This window comes from Triturus cristatus, chromosome 3_1 (genome assembly GCF_964204655.1).
Source record: "Triturus cristatus chromosome 3_1, aTriCri1.1, whole genome shotgun sequence".
Lineage (NCBI taxonomy): Eukaryota > Metazoa > Chordata > Amphibia > Caudata > Salamandridae > Triturus > Triturus cristatus.
Genome location: NC_140583.1, coordinates 318,127,978 through 318,152,808, shown reverse-complemented (window position 1 = coordinate 318,152,808; position 24,831 = coordinate 318,127,978). Strand labels below are relative to the sequence as shown.

The 24,831-nt window shown below is 42.7% G+C and overlaps 1 protein-coding gene across 3 annotated transcripts in view; it reads right to left on the bottom strand.

The window, feature by feature from the left end:
• The window catches only part of LOC146860186 (dual oxidase 1-like), a 1,129,619-nt gene that overhangs the window by 531,277 nt on the left and 573,511 nt on the right, over positions 1 to 24,831 (bottom strand). For all 3 annotated transcript variants that reach the window (XM_085644023.1, XM_085644022.1, XM_085644024.1), the window contains one exon: positions 2,759 to 2,923. In XM_085644023.1, the coding sequence (XP_085500149.1) occupies positions 2,759 to 2,923 (165 nt within the window). The remainder of the gene's footprint in view (positions 1 to 2,758; positions 2,924 to 24,831) is intronic.

Here is a 24,831-nt window from a genome sequence, read left to right as displayed (position 1 = left end):
TCTAACCAGTAAAGAATTTTACAAATCAACATATTCAATAATGGTTCAGGTCATAAAATTCCAAATCATAGTGTCTCATAATCCGACTTACTTCATGAATATCAATGAGGTAGGCTGTAAATGGCTACTCACTATGATTGGGGGCATAACAATTATGCTAGCCCACTAATGTCAGCAGACCTCCATGGTTGTGATTCTTTTTTATTAAAGTAAACTTTTTTTTTATTTTAAACACAGCTAATTTTCTTAAAGGTATCAGGACTGCATTTAAAAATAAAGTGTACTTTTTTCAAAAGCTAGTTTAGGTGTTTTGGTGGTGTCCCCAGAACCATTGTCTGCGCCCCCGCAAATTCACAAAGAAGGGGTTCCTCTGCAAATGCATAACCACCCCAACTCGGGAGTGAGTAATTTGTGAATGATTTACAACTGTATTTCATTCACATTTAAGATCGTACATCTAGTCCTATAGACCTCGGAATAATGCAGTTTTCTAGTGGAAACAAGCACATTCTAATTACACACAATATAATAAACATACTGTAATTGAGTCTTTCCAAATTCTCTTTTCATCAAACTCACACCATCTTTTCTATCACTGTTATTATAATGCTCAGCTGCCTTTGAATGAGTGCATTCTTACTTTTTAAGAGAGATTTATGTTACCAAAACATAATCACTACCTGAATACTGCTTTCTCATCCTGAGAATAAATGCCCGTGTGAGCTGCTTTGCTGTTGATGTTTAAAGTGGGGGTCGGCGGAACTCATGGAGTTTCACTCTGCGGAATTCCGCTGATTTACATATAAATTACACAATATTCTGTAGAGTTCTACCAATGGGCAGAAAATATGCACTTGGCGCTGCTCACACTGCAGATTAGTGCTGGTATCATAAGCAGCGCTCAAAAAACCCAGCACGAATGGCACCATGCGGTGCGCAAGAGCACACGAACATTGCGATGTGGACTTTACTGCTGCTCGAGTGGAAAATCAACTTGAGCAGCGCATATCTACTCGAGAAGCAGCCCACTAACCGTGACAGCTCGCGACCACCCACATTAGAAAATCAAGGTAGGGGCTGCCAAATTTCACTTGCATCAGCACACATTTCTGGACCCTCGCGGGAAGAAAAAATATCCACGCGGAGATTGGTGGAATTTGGCCAGAACTCCGCATTACAAGAGTAACATGAAGTCGCCAAATTCCACTAAGTCCGTAGGTGTTTCATTTCGCCCACCCCTGGTTTAAACAAGGGCATTGAAGCAGACTTGGCTAATAGCAAATCCTGATAATTTTCAATAGCCATGCATAGCCATGCGTCTGAAACTCTGGCAGTGATGGGGCAGGTCAGTCTCTTATCAGCTAAGCTTTCACAGCTACAGCCTATGAGGAATTTTCCCAGTTTCCATCCAGGGCACCATTCTTCTCACCATGATTTTTGATGCTGTCTATAATTTGCACTTTTCAGAAGTTTCAGATGCTAGGACAATGACCAAGCATGCCCCCAGGACACAAGAGCCATAGTTTACATTCATTGTTTGTGTTTGCATGCTTGTGATGTATCACCAGTGTGCGTCCACCAAAACACCTTACCCAGATTAGATGTGGAATATTTAAGCTTGTATGATAGCTTTCTGTACACGAATACCCACGCATGTCCAATAAATCAGAAAGGAACGGGCTGAGATCCTGTCCAGACTTCTTTGTGGTGCGTAAACTTTAACTGATATTGTGTCAAAATGAATATCAGCACACCCCTGATTGTACTTTGGGAGAAATGTACCCTACTGAACTGAAATCACTTTATTAAAGACAATACTAATATAGTACTATAATAAAGTACTACACACGACAGCCTGAAATGTCCTTAGCGAATGCCATCGTAGAGTCAGACTGAATTACCAAGAGTGCCTATGTACCGCGGGCGGCTTCCGTAAATCGAGTACGGGAGAGAACAGTAAATGTTGTGACTGCTTGCTGCTTGAATGGCCAATTTTGTGTTTTTAAAATGTACACATTAAAGTGATCTCAAATTAAGGCATTGGAAGGGATGGTAGACATCTCAATCTCACGGTGAGTGAGCATATAAGTTACTTGGTCTGAAAAAATGCCAATCACCACCTTCGACTCATCAGGAGTATCAAACCCTGAATGCGTGTAAAAGATCTAAAAGTGGTCACTCAAACTCTGGTCCTGTCAAGGCTAGACATCATGGTGTCAGCCCATCGAACAGTCAAAAAAGCATCTGGCACCCATCAAGGTCTCTCTATGTGCAGCAGCCCTTCTGCCCTCAGTTGCTAAAATCACTATTAAGAGCCTGTACAAACTATATTATATGCCTACACCTATAGTTTATTCTTAAATGTCCATTATTGCTCCTGTCTTGCGTGTGCTTAACGTGCAGTAACTCACTCATGCGCAGCACCCTGGGGAGCGGGGCGGTGTATGCACCATACAAAACCTCAAATCCATCACTGGAACTGACATCAACTGAGGCTCAACTTCTGCGGCAATCTTAGGTAATACCGACACTATATAATAGGAGGCTATAGACAATGCAACAGGCCTGTCTTAGGGGCAAGCTAAATGTTGATAAAAAAGTTGCAGTTCACCTCTTTGCTTGTTCAGAGATATGTCTGACTGCAGTACAGGCAAGAGTCATTCAACTAAGTGCCTAGAAGCCTATCTTTATGGCGTGATCTTTTAGAACAGTCAAGTATTATTATTAAGAAGACGCAACTATTGAGTACTGTTCTTACCGAAGAACACACCGAGCACCGTCCTGTTCTTGGTGGAAGGAAGGCCAGCTCTCCCCTTCATGGCCACATTGCTAATTTCTCTTGGGTTTGGAAGGTACGGCTCCTGCACAGGCTGGTACACCCCATCCCCGTAGAGCGCGGGCAGGAGGCGCAAGAGTCGCGAATCTGGTAAAACAAATTGATTTCTATTCAACCTCAGATTGCAGTTGCACATGTCAAAAACTATACTTGGCTCCACTGTGGACACTAAAGAGGAAGCTTAATACATGTGACGCAAGGCAGCATAGCAACCAAAGTTTCTGGGATACCTTGCATCAAAGTGAGAGTGTAAGTTCAAAGTTTATTCTGATCGCACCATTAATTAAAATCATAGCAAACATTACCATTAAAAAGGCACACAGATATTAAGAGACTGGATCATGTCGATTATAAAAGACACCACAAACAAGAAATATCACACATAACATGATTAATAATATAAACAACAGCAGAAAAAAAATATTCATACTAGCAGCAATAGGAGACTAAAACAGGTGCAAATAAAAGTGAAAGTGCAAAACAGAACCTACAGAAACGAAACGATCCTCATCCTAGTTTACTAAAGTTAAAGGTTTAAAAGTACCAGTACCAATTAAGAGTAGGGCCACCCAGACCATCATGGAGGAGAACCTGCCCATTATTGTATTATGAGCTTTGCTTTCAAGGTGTAACATGCTAAACAGTATTGACGAGGCAATTGTCAAGAACTTAACAAATCCTGCAGTCAATTTGCACGAGTCGGTGGTGGAGGGGATTGGCACGAAACACCTTTCAGGCATTCAATTACAGCTGTATTTAACTACCTGAAAATTGGAAAAAGATAATATCATCTAAGTGAGATTAAAAAAGGGCACAAACATAAAACATGTGAAAGTGACTCCTGCCTAAAACCACAGACCCTAAATAAAACGTCTAAGGTACCAGTCAGGCAACTGAACTTGTATGTTTTGAGTGCTATTAAGCCAAATTTCAAGCACATTAGTTGAGACTTTATCATAAAGTTTATAGGAAGTGATACGTGCACAGGAAGAGTTACTGGTTGATATAAAACAATTTTTAGGTCAATGTGCTTCTTGATATTAACGGAACGTAGGTCCTCATGGGCTGATAAGAGCCTCACTTGCTTCACAGTAATTTTGACAGACTTTTCAGGGGAAAATCAGTCTTCAAGAGGTCTATAGTAGCCAGATGGTCTGTGGCTACCTGGATAAGCTTATAGGTTTCAGATCCTGTGTAATATCCCACAAGGATATTTGGATCCTGTGTAATATCCCACAAGATTTATTTGAGCAATTCATGCGCAGCTATTGCAAGCTTGGGGCACGTAGATAAAAAGCTGGCGTACAATGCATAGTTTTGTTGAACCAAGTTAAACTCCAAACGGATCTGTGCTTGTGCAGAACATGCCGGTAACTTCAATGTGCCTACAACATTGGCATTGAGCCCGGTCAAGCCAGCTTGTGATATGAGTTAAATAAACAAGTGCTCCATATGCCAGTGTGGGAATTAATTTGCTTTCAATAACTTTGCACGTTCCTGTCAGTTCTGGGCCACAGAGATTTCGAAGTAGGTGCCGGAAATCAAAAGTAAGCGCCTTGGCTGATGTTGCCAGAGCCTCGATATGCAGGGTTGGAAGGCTGCGTTCAATAATCCAAACTCCTAAGTATTTGATGCTAGGTGTTCTTTCAATCTCCTGGGCATTTAAATACCAAGCTTCTTTTTTGTTTTTGACAAAGTGGTCATTCAGATCTGCAAGATACAAGTTAAAGAGTAAAGAAGCCAAAATACAGCCTTCCACAAGGCCCTTGTTGGGTAAAATCTTGGATGAGTGGGCCCATTTGCTAGTAATTTGCACTTTTACCCATGTATTTCTATGAAGGCTCCTGATTGCATCCAGTAGATGTTGTGGAATCCCCCATGCATCCAGTGTGGCCCACAGCAGGTGTCTATCCACTTTGTCAAAGGCTGTTGCAAAATAAACAAATGTACTATAGTGCTGCCGGGCCCTCTTTTAGTCGCATTATTGATAAGGATCAATATACATAGTAGCTTGATTTCCATACCCTGCCCCCTTTGAAATTCGGTCTGTGTGGTGGGAATTAATTTATTATGTTGTACCCAAGCCCCCAATTCCTTGTGGAGGATTTTTGCATAGCATTTCTGTTATGATCTCTGTAGAAAGACACCTGGAGCCAGGAGGTATTCTTAAGCCATGTTTATTCAGTCTCCAGTTCAGGTTACATCTGTATCTACTCCAGCCAGCCTAGTGTGGTACCAGCCCCACCAGGAGCAGCCTCTCTAGCTGTTCAGCTCATCTTCAACTGCCAACACTCATCCACTCAGACACCCAGGCATTCCATGCATCACAGGCACACCAACATTCTATGACCATCTCACGCTCTGGCTGAGCAGCTAGTGGCAGAAGGGCTGGACAACAATGTTATACAATTAAATAGGATATAACATTATCCCTTTTTCTTCAACGAAAACGAAACTTGCAAATGATAAAACATGAAGGAAGAACTATCAACAAGAAAAATACATAATAGTACAAGTCCCACGGATGCAAACATAAATCAAACATCGCAGGAGCATCAAGAAGAAAAAATGAATAATAGTTCAAGTCCCACGGATGCAAACTTAAATCAAACATCGCAGGAGCAAGAACCATTAAAGCAAGAAAGAATGGATAAGATACATACATTTGAACAGCAATATCTCCCATCCCTCCCTAAAAAGAATTAAAAACATTATGAAACAAGCATAACATTTCCTGAAATACATTTGAAGCATTCTGCATCAACCCCAATAACATGATGCACTACAACGAAAAAGGGTAAAAGACCCCACAAAACCAATGCCCAAAAGTATAACTAAAAGTAGCTCTAAAGATAGCATACCCTACAACAATAATCCCAAAAGAAAGGGAAACAAACAAGTATATGGATCGTCACCCATAACAACTCCCGTGAAGGGATGTACATTAATACTGCGCGCAACTATAACCCAACCCTGTGTGAGAGTTAACCATGAAACAATGTACATTAGTACTGCGCGCAACTATCTATGGACTAAGCCATAACCCTACCCTGTGTGAGGGTTAACCTAGGTACTCCAAACCCCTTAAAGAGGTTACATACCCCCATGTAGAAGTATCCAAACATTAATACGAAAAGAGCTCTTGACCCCCTCGTGGAGGTTACGTACCCCATATGGGAGTAACAATCACAACTAATCACAGGGCTGTTACCCACAACCTTCCCTCGTGTATGGGAACCATGGGATGACCACCCACAGGACCTAAGACGCCCCATCCAAAATAAAACGAAAATCTGTGGCATCACAACATTTAAAACTTTAAAACGCATATACTAATGCAATTGCATTAACTGTAGAGCACTGGTGCAATGTGCCCCACGCCAGTGAGTGATCTCAGAATCACTTGGAGTACAACTTGAAATAAACATAGCAAGAACTGACATACTTCACCTCGAAGAAGTGAGACCATAGCATAACACAAACTTGCAGGGAACAACACCATTTCCAATGAGTGTTCGGTGTCAACAGTGGGAGGATGCTGGCATGTACCTCAGTACTGCCAAATGCAGCAACTATCAGGCATGATGTACGCTGAAGGAATAAAAAATTACTTGTAGCCAGAACATAAACAACTCATAGCAGGGCTCGCGGTTGCGACATGTAACAGGCTTGCACACTACTGTGGGAAGAGTTACCCATGTACTATACCACCTACGTGCATTAAACAGAGATTCTCCCAAAAACGACTATTCCAGATGAAGTTACAGTCATATGACACCACGTTGTCCCCGGCCCTCACGTTGACTTTCACAAACAAGAAAAAAAACTTTATTGCAATCAGCACGAACACCGTGGTTGGCTAGAAACCCAGAGAGCAGCACAGAACGTACTATGACTATATGACTATGTGCCACCACCAACCCTAAGATGGCGGCACGTTTTTTACGTTGCGCCGGGTGGCTCCCGGCACGTAGATGCTCCAAAAACGTCTTGTGTGAAGCTTGACTGTCATAGAAGATCCCACGAAGATGAGCGCGTCATACAGGATCCCACGAGGAAACATCAGGTAAGTTTGCGCGCGCTATCTGTGACACGCGCCCAGTTTGAATATCAAGTGAGCAGTTAAATTAACTGTAAAGCGCTGCCAGACACATACATTAAATGAAAAGCTCAACTCACAAAAACGCTGAAAAGTGTGCCATTGGGCAGTTCCCTTTGTATCTCGCCGCATATCTAGTTGAATAAGACCAGTAAAAACTGTAGAAAGATAAGGTACACCAACACGGCACTGACGATGCCAAATGCAGCTTAACGTTGTGTGTCACCCGCAAACCAGTGTGCACACTCCATGTTCTCCCACAACTGTGCGGCAACTTCAACATGCTGGCAATACCGCACCTGCGAACTCGTGCCCAAGACACTGATCAAGCACCTTGCCTCTGGAGTAGACATCCAAAGATTGGCAAATCCGGGGCAAGACCATTTTTCCTTTTAACAGACTGTTGCATCGTAGCACTTTGGTTGGTTTAGAATCCATGTCAGGAATAACACATTGCCCTTCTGTGCTACAATTGGACGCAAATCATTATGACACTGCCCTTGCTTGTGTGACCAGAATTGAGCATACCACAAGTCCTCAATGCCCAAATCTTGTAATACCACACCCTAAATGTGTGGTGCATGCAGGTACAAACGTTGCTATATATCCAAAAATGCTGCAAATGTCTCAATACACCATAAATTCTCCATCTGTGCACAAACACTGTATTTTCTGACCTCTTAATGCTGTATTTTCTGACCTCTTAATGACGAGGAATCACAACTAGTGCCTGTAACTTAAAATCACTGTAGAATCTGTAGAGCGATGTGGCTGGAACACCAACACCTGGTTGTAGAGAAGCTACCCATCCAACTCACCAAACCCATTTGTAGGTAACCACGTGGCTGGAACACCAGATGTGGCTGTAGTGCTACTACTCCTCCAACTCACTGTGATCCTTTAGATGGCTGTAGTATTCCCAGGCTGTTGTGTCCTTTGTTGATGACACTGCTCTGTGGGGCTGTCCGCTGGTGAGGACACTGGTGGGGCTGGCGCTGGCTTGCCTGGAAATACTTTCTTTGTAGATGTAGTTGCTTGTTAGATCTCTTGGTTTCTCTTTAAGTTTCTTTGTAGTTCCTTTGTTTCTGTGCTGTACCAAGAGTCTCTAGGGTCCAAGACCGCTCGTCGCCAAAATAAATGTTATGATCTCTGTAGAAAGACACCTGGAGCCAGGAGGTATTCTTAAGCCATCTTTATTCAGTCTCCAGTTCAGGTTACATCTGTCTCTACTCCAGCCAGCCTAGTGTGGTACCAGCCCCACCAGGAGCAGCCTCTCTAGCTGTTCAGCCCATCTTCAACTGCCAACACTCATCCACTCAGACACCCAGGCATTCCATGCATCACAGGCACACCAACATTCTATGACCATCTCACGCTCTGGCTGAGCAGCTAGTGGCAGCAGGGCTGGACTACAATGTTATACAATTAAATAGGATATAACAATTTCCCCTCCAAATCCAACAGGGCGATGAGTCTAAAGTTTTCAGGGTTATCTCATGCACCCTTCTTATGTATTGGGACTAGGAAGGATCCTAACGACTCTCGGGTACCAGCGCATTCTGTAAGCAGTAGTTAAGAGGAACCAAATAGATGATCCATTTATCAATTGTTCCATTAAAAATGCTTGCAGGAAGGTCATTGGGAGTAGAAGCACCTGCCATTCTGTCCATGATTTGAGTCGAAAGACCGCCTGCAGGATTGAGCATTCCTTCCAAGTGTGATGGCTAAACAGCCTCCTGGACAGTGGATTGGTCAACGTATAACATAAAAATGTATGCAGTCCAGTTAACCATGAGAATGTTAAACAGCTTCTCTTGTTTTTGATTCCCACTCGTCTTTTAGACCATAATCCAGAATTTCTTTGAAATCCCTTGCTTTTATTGCTGCATAGACTGGTAGGCATTGGAAATCAAAATCATGCTGTCTATTAATGTAAAGGCGTCACTAAAGTTCTTGCGCACTGACTTTATCTTTTCTCTTCAAGTCATATTCGTTGGATCCTTGCACGCAGCTCTTATGCATCTATTAAGTTCTCTTTTAAGTGATATTAGGTAATTGCTATTCATCAGACTGAGGCGGGTTTTGTGTGGCAGACCTTGACGGGGCTGCAGTTTTATTTATTAATGAATTTAGTAAACCATTGCTGCCTCCCGACTTTGGTCGCAGAAGCCAAGCAACTATTAGTGAACATCCTTAAAATAGAGGGAGATTTAATCCATAACTGGTCAATGTTCTTTGCAAAAATGGTACAGCGCAAAGTCTGGTTGCTGGCTTCACAAAGGGAAGGTCCCAGTTATCCTATAAGGACTGCAAAAAATCATCAACCGGCTGTTGAGAAAACTCAAAAAGTCACCGATGGATCCAAAAATAATAAGCAAACTAAGAGAGGCATGAAGACAGTTGAAGGAGGCTAAACATGAACATCGAATGAAAACCTGGAACTCATTTTGGGCTTAACTACTGTATGATATTAGGTCAAACAACTCTGCGAAGTTCTGGCGCAAAATAAACGGCCTGGGGCACTCTTCCCAACGGATATTTCGGAACCATAGTGGTAACTTTTTTTAATGAGCACTTCAATGTCCAACCATCACCAGACCAATTTAACATGCAGATGGAAGACTCTGTGGGCAGTGCTGTCTGGGAAGCTTAAACTGCGACCCACGAACAGGCAACCTTCAGGCTTCACATCTCAGAGGCCTCAATCCAAAAGCAAACCGCAAAGGGACTTAGGGTAGGCGCTCCTGGCCCAGGTGGGAAACCACCTGCCCTATACAAGGAAGATCCAGTATTCTGGGCCATCTAACTAGCCTCGCTTTATTCAACCATTTTAGAAAAGAAATCCATCCCCGCCTTATGGCATAGCTCAAGTCTCGCTCCGATTTTCAAAGGTGGTGACAAAAAATCTCCTGGGACTTACCACATGATTGCCCTAATTGATAATGAAGTGAAGTATTTCACAGGCGGGCTTCTGGACTCTTTACGATAATGGGCTGAGACAAATAAAATCTAACCACCAAACCAAACTGGATTTATAAGACACACTGGGACAACAGTGAATCTCATTGCACTCTCTTTTCTGATCGACCAGGCCGAATCCAATACTAGTCCCGTATACTTGGGGTTTATAGACTATAAATCTACATTCAACAGGGATGATAGAGAGAACCTTTGGCAGAAACTTACCCTCCTCAACATTCCCAACACATTGCTCAGGGCTTTGCAGCTCCTGCACCATGACACACGGGTCAGAATTAAAATTGGTGATGGATCGCGCTTGTCACGACCTATAACCAACACGCAAGGCCTCAAGCAAGATTGCGTTCTTGCGCCCATTCTATTTAAATTATTTCTGTCTGACCTGTCACCGGTCCTCAATTCAGTAAACTCGCATCCACCCAAATTAGGTGGCCTCCACCTCTCAAAACTACTCTGCGCATATGATCTGGTCCTTATCAGCAACATTAAGATTGGCTTGCAACATCTTCTGGATGCAACTGCCACATACTCTGATAGGAACGGTGTGCTGATAAATAAAAAGAAAACCAAGATACTTGCGGTTCATACACCTAGGTCTATAAAGCTAACATGGTCTCTGCACCAGGAGAAAGTAGATGCCACCAACTGCCAAAAGTATTTAGGTGTCCTTTTCAATGGTAACAGCAGATACGCGAACCAGTTGACGAAATTAAAAAAGAAAGTCGTTTGCTCTGAGATCTGCATACAAAAAATTAAATGGCCCCAATTTCGCACCGATTCTCTAGGTAGCCAAGCCAAGTTTCTCCCAACCTTAACATATGGGTGTGAGGCTCTGAAAGGGAAGGAGAGCAGGACACTGGACAAAATACTTACATAACTTTACAGAACGGTTTTTCAGGTCCCATCCCACACATCTCCAGCGCAAATTAGAATGGAATTTGGAATCTGCAGTCTGGTGCTGGCTCGCATGGTGGCATTTGTTATAAGTGGCCACAAGCTTAGGGTTTCCAAAGTAGGCCGCCTGGCTAACCACTTATTGATTTATTTGGATACAAACCACAGGCAGTGGGAAACCACTATCTGACCCAAGCCCTCAGCACACGACTTGGCACCCTCTCAGGACCTACACATCAGCCAACAGGAATTTAAAAGATTAGCACAAATCAGCATTAAACAGCTCTCTTCAATAGAAGACAGGGTCAGCCTCTCCACACGGAATCATGGATGGATGACCTTATGCTCTTATAAACAATTGACATCCCAGTGCTATCTAAACAACTCCTACAGAGAAAGGACTAAGTTACAGTTCATGAAGCTAAGAATGGGGGTCATCCTCATCATCGGTCACCTCCCAATGTGGAAAAGGGGTAATGCTCAGGAAATGTGTCAGCTCTGCAATCAACATAAAGAGGACTTAGCACACATATTGTGCCTGTGCCCCACCCTTCTTGAGGATAGAAGGACTCTGCTACAAAGGGGTTGGATAGCTAAAGACACAAGATCCTGCAGAGGAGCGGTCCTGGCCTATTTCGATCCTACAAAAACATCCCTGAACTGTGCCTTGGTCAGATTTATGGACCATTTTTCCAAGAAGATAGAGGGGCTGACACGTGAACACTACAGGCTGATAGATAATTTGGCCACCACTGGGCCCTCGCCATCAACCTTTTCCCCCCAATGATACAGCCGACTTTAGGCTTACTGACCAACAGACATGTTTCAGTCCATCAAAACGGGGTAAGCATAGCAGGAGCTCATTTGTTTGCACATTTTTTTAATACAATTACGCTCCTCTCCTCCTTCAGAGTAACAATGCTAACCCCTTGCCCTTTGTACAAGTTTGCACTTTACACTTAATACCATTGTGTTAGCAACGTGTAATAGAGGCCTTTTATGACACAATGATTTCTTAACTTTTAATGTTTCAAGCTTGTATTTTAAAGAACCTATGAAATGTGTACACTGTAACTTGATGGCATCATCTTCGGTTGTAAAGGTTTTAACTAACCATGAAACTTAATTGTAAGTACTAAACCATTGGAGAATTCTGACCAGGTTTCTATTAGAGTAGAGGACATATTTGAAGTGTGCGAGAGAAAGAGAGAAAAGAGTCAAGGAATTTTAAAGTTGGTGATTCTAGATTTACGTGCCATCTTATTTGTTTGATTCGTTGCAACCCTGCATGCTCTCTCAACAACTTTTCCTTATGTAAGGCAGAAGCCATCAAGAGCAGAGAGCATGACAGTGTTTAATGATCACTTAATACGTTATGTTCGATTTTAAAGTCCAAGAAACAATGGAAGTCTTGGATCGTGACTAATTGGTAATCAAATGTTGACAGTCTTTCGCGAGAGGTGTGCGTGTAAGCAGCATCATGATCTGTGCTGTTCCTGCCATTCAGGGAGCACAGGACCATCGTATGTATACTTAAGGACAGCTCAATGTCAAGTTTTGAGCTTCTTGTGAGAGAGGAGAGATTTAGTGATGAATGTTTCAAAGTTTGTCCTAAACATCTAACCACTCGTGGTCCTTCACCTGTTTTAGCAGATCAGCATTGAAATTACTGGCTAAAAACTAGGTGAATTTAGGTGATCCTGTTGTAAATCTTGCATTGCTTCAATGAGATATTGTATTATAGTCCTTTTTTAGGTAACAAATGCATTGCACTTGTGCTTTGCTTGTTGAATCTCTTGTAATCAAATATAAATCTTAAAAGGGGCTTACGGCCCACCCTTACGTTTTATATTTTTTTGTATGCTTGCCGCTATGTTTTCCTGGGTTTCTGTTGGTTATAGCATTCTATTTCCTGTTGTTCTTCGTGTGTTTTTCTTATCAACGGAGCTTGGCCCAAGTACTCCTTTTTAACTTTTCATCTGATTTTTCAACCTACTTTTTTCTGTGTGAGCAAGCGTGTTGGCCGACTGCATGTGATTTGTGCTGCTGTGCTTCCTTTGAATTTAAATGTAATTCTGAAATATTTTAAACATTTATTTTTGTTGCAAGTTGTTCTCATATACTTAGACTGAGCATTCAGCTTAGTAAGCTGTTTGTTGTTTTTTTTATACCAAGTGTTGCACTTTGTTCTTTTTTTACACCACGTGTTGAGCCTACCTTCCATTGCTAATTGCTAACTTCCACCTCCCATTGGTGCCCCAGTCACATATTCCCCCTCCCTCACACCACCAATGCTTGTCCCTTCATTGTTTATCTGCCAACAGTCATCGGTGTGTAGCCAACTTTCACTTTTAAGAACACTTTGCACTTTGTTCTTTCTTTTTCAGCACTCTACACAGTACTCAAGCTTTTACATGCTCCTCCCACCCGCCCTCATGCCCTGTCCACATATCACCCTCTCCCCATCATTGCTTTTCCCTTCAAGGCTGCTTTCCATTTCCCCACATCCTCTCTCCCAACTCTGCTTGCTCCCTCACACCTCCCTGTGCTTGTCCCATCCACAAATCACCCCCAATCCTGTCACTGCTTTAAACCCCCATTGTAGTCTGTTTCATTCTAGTGAGTGGTGGTGTTTTGCCTTATAATATCCTGGTAGTGTATAGCTAATGGGCTGATTGGAGCATGTGTGCACAGCTGCTATTACTTGGCACACGTGTAGTCTCTGTTTATTTTCTGCATGTGTGGGTACCATGTGTGTGTGTATTTACACCATATGTGGTCGTTCGGCAATGGTGTTTTATAGCTGGAAAATCAGACCTCAAGAAAATCAGGTATGCTTTATCATAGGGCATGTCAGAGCTTCTCAAAGTATCTGTGTCTTCTGCTGTAATTGCATAGCAACGTTTCTCCTGTGTGAAATGATAGAACCGTTCGTGTCTCACCTTGTTGCTTCTCATTTCATAGGGTGGGACTGTATTTCTTCAAATTTCGCCTGTCGGGACACTTTCTTACTTTTTCTGCATTCATCGGTGAAATATATCCGTGCGCCATTGTTGCTTAATTATTTTCAAAGGAGCCTGGCTGAGTCTTGATGTCATCAAGGTCTGCCTGCCCCTCTGTGTCGATGGAAAAGTAGTCCTTTTAATGAGGTTGAAGATGTGATGCATTTCCTCATGTTCACTACTGTAAACCAGCCCAACACTGTGATTCTTTCTGTTTTTTGTGTGCAATTTTATATAGCGCTAACACCATCCAAAGCTAGTGGAGCGCTTTACATTAGCACCAGTTACTTTTTTGTACAGTTTTAAATAGCACCAACACCACCCGAAGGTATTGGAGTGCTTATTATCACAATCAGTTTCTTTACACAAGAATCCTAAAATGCAATGTATATAGGATTTGCATAAAAATTGCAAATCCTACATATTCCTTAATAGCGAATCGCAATAGAGGCCCATAGCAATGAATACGATTGCATTCGCAATTTGGTACCAAATCGGTACTCGCAAATTGCACATGCAATTTCAAGGGTGCAAGGTGCAAGGGTGCCAAAAGGACATCCTGTTGCACCCCTGAAATATGCATTTGTGCACATGTGGCGCACATACATGCCCTAAGGGCATGTATGTGCGCCACATGCCACTTAGGACAATGCTAAAAAGTGCATTTTTTAAGGAATTTGCATATTACCACCAACTAGAAGTTGGTGGTAATTTGCAATTCCTTAAAGCCAGGTCGCAATTCTTCTTGCTTCCTGCATTGCATTCAAGGAATCGCAAATTGCGATTCCCTAAATGCATTTGCAAAATAGGTAATCCCAAAAATTGAGATTACCTATTTTGTGAATGACTTTTGGAGTGATACATCCCAAAAGGCTTTTTCCCGCGAATCAGCCTGTTTGCGAACAGGAAAACACTTGATACATCTGGCCCTAAGTGATTAGCCCAGAATCAAGGATGTTAAGCCGACTCCGAAACTCAAAACCAATTTTCCAGCTCCATAGTCAGTAGCTGTGACTCTTAAACCACATCCTCGCCCAAGAGGACGCCACATCGTCCCCCTAGCCTCAGCCTCAGTCCCCCATTTTTTGATTACAGCCAAACCATTTAATCTTCCTGTGGCTGGCCGCATTTGCTGTTAGTTGCCCGTCTACCTCCCGTCTGTCGCTGCTTGCCCTGCTGAACTCCGTTGCACAGATCCCCTCCACTCCTGACTCTTCTTTTCACATCTTTTTTGTGCAGTTATATATAGCGACAACATCCCCCAAAGGGATTGGAGGACTTTATATTAGCACCAGTTACTTTTTTGTGCAGTTTTATACAGCACCGACTGTGGGAAGCTGGCTCTGTATTTACCTTACCAAAGTAAGGTATAGTGTACACAGAGTCCAGTGGATCCACAAAGGTAGGCAGAGGCTAAAGTAGATCATACCTCACTCTCTATGTGTGGTAGTGTAGGCGAGCAGTAAGGCTTTATCAGAGAGTAGTGTTAAACATTTATTAGCAAGAAATTATTTCACTCATTCAAAGACTCAACTCTGACCAATTTATTTTGTATAAAAATATAATTGAGTTGTATTTTATTTCTAGAACTAAGCAAGGCCTGGTGCAGGTAAGTGAAATAATACTTTGTAAAAACAATAAAGTTGTATGCAGTTGTATGTACTTGTTTTATATACAGGTAGGTCAATTATTTAGAAACAGTTCAGATTACTTTTCAGTTACTTTTCAGTTACTTTGCTTCCTTAGTGTGACATGTCTAGATATCACACTTAGAAGTTTTTCAGAGGAAAACAGTCAATGCAAACCAATGGAGGAAAATAGGGTTATCGTTTTGCAGGTAAGTAAATGGTCTTGAGGGGTCAGGGTCTGGGGTTAGAACAAGGGTTCCCCCAGGGTCAAGGATGCACTCTCAAAGCACCCGCAGTGGCACTAGGGTGGCCAGGTGCAGAGTGCTGAGGCCCATTGTTAGATGATGGGGGATAGGGGGCCTCCGGTTGGTGGCTGCTCACAGGCACGCCACATGGATATGGGAACAAAGCTCCTAGGGTTTGGCTCAGGGAAAAGGCGGGTCCAAGTTAGCACACAAGGTGCACGAACAGCGGCACAGGGGCTGCCAGGTGGAGAGTTCTGATTGGGCTTTGGGTGCCCTGTTGTTTTTAAAGGGAGTTGCCATTTTGGGATTTTGGCTGCAGGCTTGATCCAGGAAGTCATCCAGGATAAGCCAACAGCTGGGCAGATACATTGGAGGACTTGTGGACGTAGGTGCATCTCAGGTCCTCTTCTCCGGTAATTACCACTGACAATGGAAGTAATATTGTCCAACCCATGGATTACTGAAAATACGCTGAAGCCCTGTGTTTAGAGCACTGCATAAATCTAATTGTGCTGGACCTTATAAAAACAAGAAGTAGTAGTCAACAGCATACTGGTCACCTGTCAAAGAATTTACACTCATTTTAGTCATTGAAAGCCCAGAAGCAGTTGAGGAAATTTCACCATTCTAATAAAAGAGGAGCTGACTCATTGGAACTAAACCTTCTACATGCTGCAATGCCTTTACAATGCGGTTGGTACAACGACAGCGTTGTTATCACGAGTGCCATTACATCGCTAGTCGTTTCAACGACCTGCTGGAGGGGGCGCGCTGGACTTAGGACTAGTATTAATTACTATTCCTATGCCAGTGTGCGCAACAGCAGGGAAGGTGTTGGATTTCAAAATCCAACACATTCCCTGGTGTTGCATACCTCCTATAGCAAGTCGTTGATGCGACTTGCGATGTAATGGCACGCATGGTAACAACGCGGTCATTGTAACGACCGAGTTGTAAAGCCATTGCGTTGTGGAAACAGAGTTGTAAATGCTGGTTCCCCTATTTGAGCAGTACAGGCCTATCAATGATTATGTAATTCAAAGGAGATGGTATGCAGCTGCCAAAGCCATGACAAAGAAGGTGGATAAATGGGCGTTACTGAAGTATCTGATCCAAATTTCACTCCCTTTTGTGATTCTGACACATGACGTTAGCCAGGAGGAACGTACAATTAGCCAAGTAATATCATTGTTGCACCTGCTGCAGGAACCTTTGCAAGAGGTGCAACACATATTCAGCAATGTCATTGAAGAAGAGGATGCTTCCATTTGAGCATTAACCGAAAGCTGCAAAAAGAGATTTTGTTGGGGGCAACTCAGCCGCCGAAAGCTTCTCAGTGGAAAAGAGACATGGATCGGTACTGTGCAGCAGAAAAGACAATCTATGAAAGAGCAGGGTTGCCCCAATAAATGGGAGAAAGTTTGGAAGCTATGGGAGGACCACAGGGGATTCGGGGGGCTTGAATGTTTAGGGGGGGCGGTCGCGGGGACTAACTGAATTCTACAGATAGGCGCCAGGGGTACCATTATTACTGCACTGTGTCTCTAAATCGTAGTATTTGTATGCTGTTGTAAGCGCTTGTACCCAATTTTATGATTATGTGACTACTGATGGATGCTGACAACTGTTTAATAAAAAGATTTATAAAAAAAAGAAAGAAAAAAAAAGAGATTTTGTCCTAACAAGAGTACAGTTGTACCAAGATATTGGATCAATAGTACAAAAAAAATGATGGATGCTTTTATTCCTTTCTCGTGACTAGATGACTTATTATAAAACACATGAATCATTAGGCACATGGGTGATCAGGGAGACGAACAGCTGCAAATTCAAGACCAGAGTGGAACTAAAATACAGTCTTCAACTTCAAGAAAGGGCAATGGTTCTGGCACTTAGTCGCTGCAGCAGCAACCAACGTAATTGCCACCTACTACTAAACCCACAGCAACAGCAGCTTCAGGTTCACTGCTATCCTTTGCAAGAGGTTGTTTTCAAATGACAGGACTTAAATCAAGATCACAAGCAATGACAGCAATGGCTATTGAGAAGATGGTCTAAGACTATCTAGATGACCCAGAAGAATTGTACCTGGACCAAGACCCATTGACCCATTGTTAGGGAAAGAAGGACAGTGGCTGGAAATCAGAAGGCCGGAAATCAAGTGCCTATGTTCTGTAGCCAGTGCGTCTTTGGATCATGTCTTGGGTACTGCTGGGGAAGTTGTCAAAGCCAGACATCTAGTCTCTCTCCACAAATCATGAAAAGATTGATGATGATGATTTAAATGAACACAAATTTCAAATAAAAAAATTATAAATGCTGTGAAGGCACAACCGCCGATAAACACAATTAAAATAAATTTTCAAGTGTGGCAAGTGAGCATCCCCCTGGGTTTGAGGATGAACTCTATGTTACTGAACAAAAACTGAACAAAACACAACAGACGTCACTACTGGCTATTGTAAATAAGCTTAAATGGACCAGTGTGCATGCCAAAGATAGTAAATCAAGGTAGGAGAGCAAAGCAGTTTTTTGCAGGGGCTGACTGAGCAATTAGAGGTGAGAATCGTTTGCTTGAACCGTAGATTTTGAAACCTCCGTTTCATATAAAGCACAAGAAAATGCCTCTAATCTCTATCCTTTGTGTCTTTCCCATGCTTGGCTGCCAGTGAAGATTCAAAAGACTACTCTGTACTTTGTATCACTTTAATGGGAAAGGTAAATGGACACCGCACTTGGAACAGGTACCTTGCACCAATGAATACCAAGATATGATGATTCATGTAAAGCTGGGAGGGTCTTTACAGGTAAACTAAACTTGATATATAATGATTGGGTGATCATTGTGGATCAATGCTTGGCTTCCATGTGTTACTGGGACTGCTACTTTATTTAATTATCCTTTCATTAACTTATGATCATTTTCTTATGAGACTGAGACCATTCAGTTTACTTAGACTAGACTAAATGTTTCATCTTCTGGTTCAACAGGTCTATCTCTTTTTGGATGAAATGTTAGAAGGTCATTAACAACAGAAAGAAGAAGAACCAAAGCCTATCTTCTTCTATAAGCAACAAGAAGACTCAAATTGACATACACTTCTGGACTGGAGAGAGATGTGTTGATTTAGAAAATGTAGAAAAGTGATGGATGAGGCAAACTCCTATTAAATATCTGCGGTCTGAACCTGTCACACAGTGGGTTCAGCTATTTTATTTACATTGTTTGGGTGATCAGCTGGGTACAGGCAGCTAGTAGGCTGTCTGGGCTCTGGGATTAATATGAGACTACTCTTTGTTAATGGTACACCACTGAGCAAACATATGCTCTGCCCTCTGATTGTGACTCCTCATGAGCCATTCTTACCTTGACTCTCCAATATTGTCATTTTCTTTTTCAATTCTAAAGGCTCCCTCTTACGAAAAGAACCTTCATAGCGCTCCTCCTCAGCTATTCAGTTGGCCTGCACCCAAGATGGACAATGCCAAAAAATGCAGATATGCAATCCATTTGCATACAGTAAAATTCTCATTTCAGGGTAAACATATTTATAACTATTTAGGTCTTTCCTTTTTTACAACTTTGCAACATAGGTAACAAATATCTAACTTGGGAGTATTGGGACTGCTACAGTAAAAGGCTGTTTGAATTTAGTAACTCAGATTATGCATAATTTCATGTCATTTTGTTTTAATTGTGTGTAATGACGTGAAAGCAAATTATGCAAATTTGTATGCACCTAGTTAGGATGAGCCAAGGATATAATTTGTATGTGCCCACTTCCAAAGGCAAATACAAGGTATCAGAGCCCATTCCGGTGGTTATAGAACAAGCAGGGGTTATTAGGCCATGGGCCCTTGGGGCTGGGGTTGCTTGCCCCTGATGTCCCCAGGCTCATCCCGCTATGGCTCTGCAAAATGGGTCAAGTACAACCCTTCAGCATATCACTGTCAGAGGCAGTGGTTGCGAGTGAGCACAGACTTCTCAGGGAGGCAGCGTGGGTGTGCTTCAAGCTCAAAACTCAACAATCACCCAGCAGCAAAACTACAGATTCTGCAACCCAGTGCTATTCCTTGTTGAAAGAAAGTACTTCAATGAACACAGAAACCTTATCGTCCTCTGCTATCTCCCAGGGTTCAGTTCTTACTGGGGCAGGTATAAGACACATGGACATTTGTTACCCCCCTATATTGAGTTTGTGCACTTAGTCACCCTTACCAGTATCAAATGTCCTGATCGCTCCACTGCAGAGTTTTGTGTGCTTTTCAGTCATGACAGGGACTGCTAGCACACGTCCTTCTCCTTCTCTCTCTCTCTCTCTGTCTCTCTCTCTCTCTCTCTCTCTCTTTTTATGAATGCAATGTGCTGGCTGTGTGTGTTTTAGCACTCAGATGTAGTGCTCAATAGTCAGCAGGAGAAGCTGACATTTGGAGTCTGTGCAGGTGTGTAAGCTCTGGTGTCATTACAGGTCTCTGGTTGATCACAAGCCATCTTCCGTGCTTCAGGAGCACTGGGATCATAGACCACGTAGTGAGGGTCCAGTGGCCATCTCAATGGACTCTTCTTCTGTCCTGCCACATCTCAAATTGCTGGGTTAGCAGCACTGTTCGTCTTGTGTAGTTCACATCATCTAGTCTGCTCGAACCCAGCTTCACAATGTTGCAGCAGCACAGCCTGCTCAGGCAAAAGTTCATGATGGTGCAGCAGCATGGTCTGATTTGGCACTACTTCACTTTGCAGCAGCAGCACAGTACGCTCAGGCACAACTTCACAATGTTGCAGTGGTGTCAGAAGGTCATCTGGAGAACTATTCTCTGGAGCAAGCAGATTGCTTTCTTCTTCTTTCTGTGTAATTGGGCCCTAAAACACCATGCTTAGATGCTTCTAGCTTTCTTTGGACAACCACATCTTTAGTAGAGTTCGCATACATTTCCCTTTCTCAGCAGGAAGGTTGGTCTCCAGGCTATTAAAGAGAGGGGGCAGCCTCTTCCTTTCAGGTTAGACTCCAAGTGATGCCACCTCATCTCTAGGAAGCTGACTGTCAGGTAGAATATAGCACTGGTTGCACAGTAGTTCTCTGAGTACTCTGTAGATTACTTTCTTCCTTGGTCAAAGTGAACTTGGAACTGGAAAGTGGGTCAGCAGATCCCCCACATGTATACAGTCACAGCAGACAGACTTATATTCTTCTTCTGTACTGCAAGAATTGTCAGTCTTTCTCCAGGCTGTTTGCTTGACACAACCTTTGTGCTCAGCAATTCTCCTCACATAGACTAGTCACCAGCTTGGAGTGCCCACAATCGGGCACAGAGAGATGTGAGCTTTCTCCACCTGGCTATCAACAAACACACTGAGCAGTGATCAGGGAAAAGACAAATGACTGGCCTCACCTAAAGAACTCTTCATATTCTGAACAACAGAGACTGCAGCCCCATATTTCACCCCACTATCTACCAAGTGGCATTGCTCAGGAACATTAACAAACATCCCCTCTCAGTAAAGGGAGTCCTGTCTCCCTTTCCCACTCAGTGGCTAGGTCTTCTCCCTTCACCATCAGGAATGTCAACAATACATTAATCACATTTACTCATACACACAATGTGTATGAGTAGGCCACACAAACACAAACAAATGCCATACTCTTAGAAATGATTATATATATCTCACATATAATGCCCTTGCAATGCTGCTTCACCTGAGCCCTGACACACTGAGCTGCTGCCCAAAGTCCGGCGATCCTGAGGCTACCTATAGCCATCTGGCCAGGGAATGTCCCAGAATTGCTGCGTTATAGGGGATGGCAGTAGCCTGATACTCTGCACTTTTGTCATGAACAGTAACAAAGACCAACCCTGCATGTTCATTAGGCATTGATGTTATCGAGACCAAACACAAAGTTAAAGAGGGATTTCTGAACCTTACACTTCTACTGGCAAAACGCCATGTGGATATCCACTGGCTGAGCCTGAGGGCACTGGAGATCCACGGATGGATACACGATATGGTGGATTGGACGATGGAGGAAGAGACCAGAATGTCACTGTCCAGAAGTGATGACAAGCTGCAAGATGATCTTGAACTGTTGAAGGCCTGAACATGAGCGCTGTTCTGCCCCCCAGACAAATGCCCCCTCCTTGAAATTATACCTAACCATGTAATAATGCTCCTTACGCTCACTTTGACCATGGCCTATCAGCATGGGCTGCGCATGCTGTTGTGTACACTATATATTCACATCCGCTCTGTTACAGTATTGAATGTTTCATTATAGAATATGTTGCTCTGTGTGCCTACCATCAATAACGTATATATCTACTGCATTAAAAAAAATAAAGAGATTATTTTTTAAAACATATGTTAGCATTAAAATCTGGGTTACAACACAGAAGTTGCAATTTACACGAGTGGTCACGTAGGACTACATCCCAGTGACACAGATATAATGGTCGGGTCACAACTACTGATTCACAAAACATGGTACACTGCCCCCACCGCCAAGCCTTCTAAAGCTATGACAGGTATGTTAGTCCACTGTCAGTCAAATGAAGGCATGCTTGGTGAGCCCCAGACATGGCTGGGTTCAAACTGGAATGGCATGGTGAGCAAAAAAACGATGGATTTAGGCCCAGATCTCTGTACTGGGGTGAATGTATGATATTGTTCTGCATTCTGTCCATCAACTGTTGTAATTGCATTTGTCACCCCGAGTGGGACGGGTATGCCCAGACGTAGGTCCCGTGCTCTCCATGCCACTGGAATCAAGCTATCCTGACTGAAGAGGGGTGAAACCCTGAAACCGGTCCTAGGATGCTTGTTTCCAGTCCAGGGAGGACCTGGCTTGGCCGTTCGGGCTGGACTATTCCCATGAGACACAGGGTCAAGACTGATTTGCATATGGCTGGGTTCAAACTGGAATGGCATGGTGAGCAAAAAACGATGGATTTTATGCCCAGATCTCTGTACTGGGGTGAATGTATGACATTGTTCTGCATGCTTGGTGAGACCCTCCAGGTCATACGACAGGTCCAGGAGCTTACACATGTCATGTGGTTCGACTACATGGTCGCTTTTTTGTGTTAAGCTTGTGAGCTTGTTTAGAGTATTTGAATTGGCTACTGTACTTTTTTAACGGAGAAACTTCTCATGGTTAATGAACATAAGTTTAACGGTGCGATCCTCAATTATTACTAATATACTTTATTTCGGCCATAGGCCATAAAACGTTTCACAAACAACCAATTTGAGTGTTCCACATCCATCTGTACATTGTTCTTAATGCAATAGCACACATGGCATTTCTATTTAAATTTCAATCCAAATAATCGGACCATTAAAGAAAGCCAGACCTTTAGTGTGTGTACACACAAAGAGCGAGAGAGGCATTATTGTAAAACAACACTATAGGGGTTTAATCCCAAAAACACTGAAAGAAAGTGATGACAGAAATATCTGCTTGTTCTCTAGATGCTGTGGTGAATCCTTTTATTCATTGGTTTACACATAAAAGCCAACGCATTTCACCCATGCGGGCTTCTTCAGGGCAAGGATACGGTCCACAAAAACGCAGGGAATTGTCCCAGGTAAGTAGATGAAACTGACGGGATAGGATTTCTGTCTTTGGCCGCTGTACAGGCCTGCGGTCCAGTGCGATACTTAATGCGCTTTGGTTCTCGACTGCAATTAGTGTGATCCGTGTACACTTGGTCTATCGATTTACGTATTGTACAGAAATTTCTGAGCACTCTTATTCAGATCTTTTAATCAGGAATCCATTGGAGATATCATCTCGTGCACGGTTTCAATGGTCCAGTTTTCTAGGAGGGACAAGCCCTTGACCGTATTTCCTTCTTCTGATAGTGTTTCTAAGCCACCTAATGGTTCGTATGTGCAGTTGAAGTCGCCACATACCATTATTGTGTAATGTTGATTTACACCATCAAGGGCACTGCTTGATAGGTCAATAGTATGTGAATTTAAGTTTTGCCAAGCGGTTCCATTATATCCATTAAATAGTTGCGGGTTTGTTTTATTATTAGCGTTGGTATCGAAATATACAGCAAGTATGTCAGGTGAACTTATGTTGTAGATACTGGCTCCTATTTCCAGGGTTATTCTAACCCAGATCACAAGCCCTCCTGAGGGTCTGCCACTCGGAGATGGGATGGCATTTTTGTAGTACATTTTATATCCTGGCTTGTATGGTGGGGTTATCAACCATGTCTCCTGGAAGAGGCAGAAGTCGAATTGCTCTATGTAGTTATTCCAATCTGGGTCCTCACGTTTTTGTTTTAGGCCTGCAACATTCCATTAGACTATTTTCAGAGATGTACGTCCTTCTGTCTGTATTTTATGAGTTTTTTGTGGTTCCTTTCAAATTGGATTCTACATCTTTGATTCCGATTATTTCACCACTTGACAAATTCTGTGTTTGGTGTTCCCATACATCTTCCTCATTCAAGATCGTAATACCCCTGTTATTCTCTTCCTGGTTTAGTTGCATATTGAGATCCTCAATTGGTGTTCGAACTTTCGCAAGTTTGGGTGTTAACCCAGATCTTGAAAAATATATTATATTTAAGCTGGTTGCAACGAATAACAACCAGTGCAGACATCCAATCGTAAACCACCTACAGACTGTAGCCGTTGTTGTTCTGAAATTTCATTGAGCCCTCTTGTTCTTGCATTAAAACACATTTTCAGATAAGTTTCTTTTTTAATACGTGTCCTCTCCAGATGTTTTTCCTATGGAGATTGGCTGGATCACCATCAATACTGTCCACTTGAAGTCATTCTCTGTGTGTCCCATCCCCTAAAATTAATTCACCAGAGGTGCTGAAGTGACTTTCTGTGACATTAGGATTTGTGTTGAATAACCCTTGAACTTTTTTTTGCGGATCTGTTTTATTGAATTTTGAAATTAGTAGAACTTAGATCATATGAAATAGCGAGCCGTGTTGGGCACCACAGTCAACATACACGGCACAGTAATATCATATAGCATTGTTACAGCTCACATTTGGAGTTATGCACAAAGCGCTCAGGCATGTGATTGACAGATATATTTGCAACCCGTACTAGAAGACAGGCTAGGTGTGAGAGACAGGAAAAGAAGGAGAATAGGAAGGCAGAGTGATCACATCATTGTCC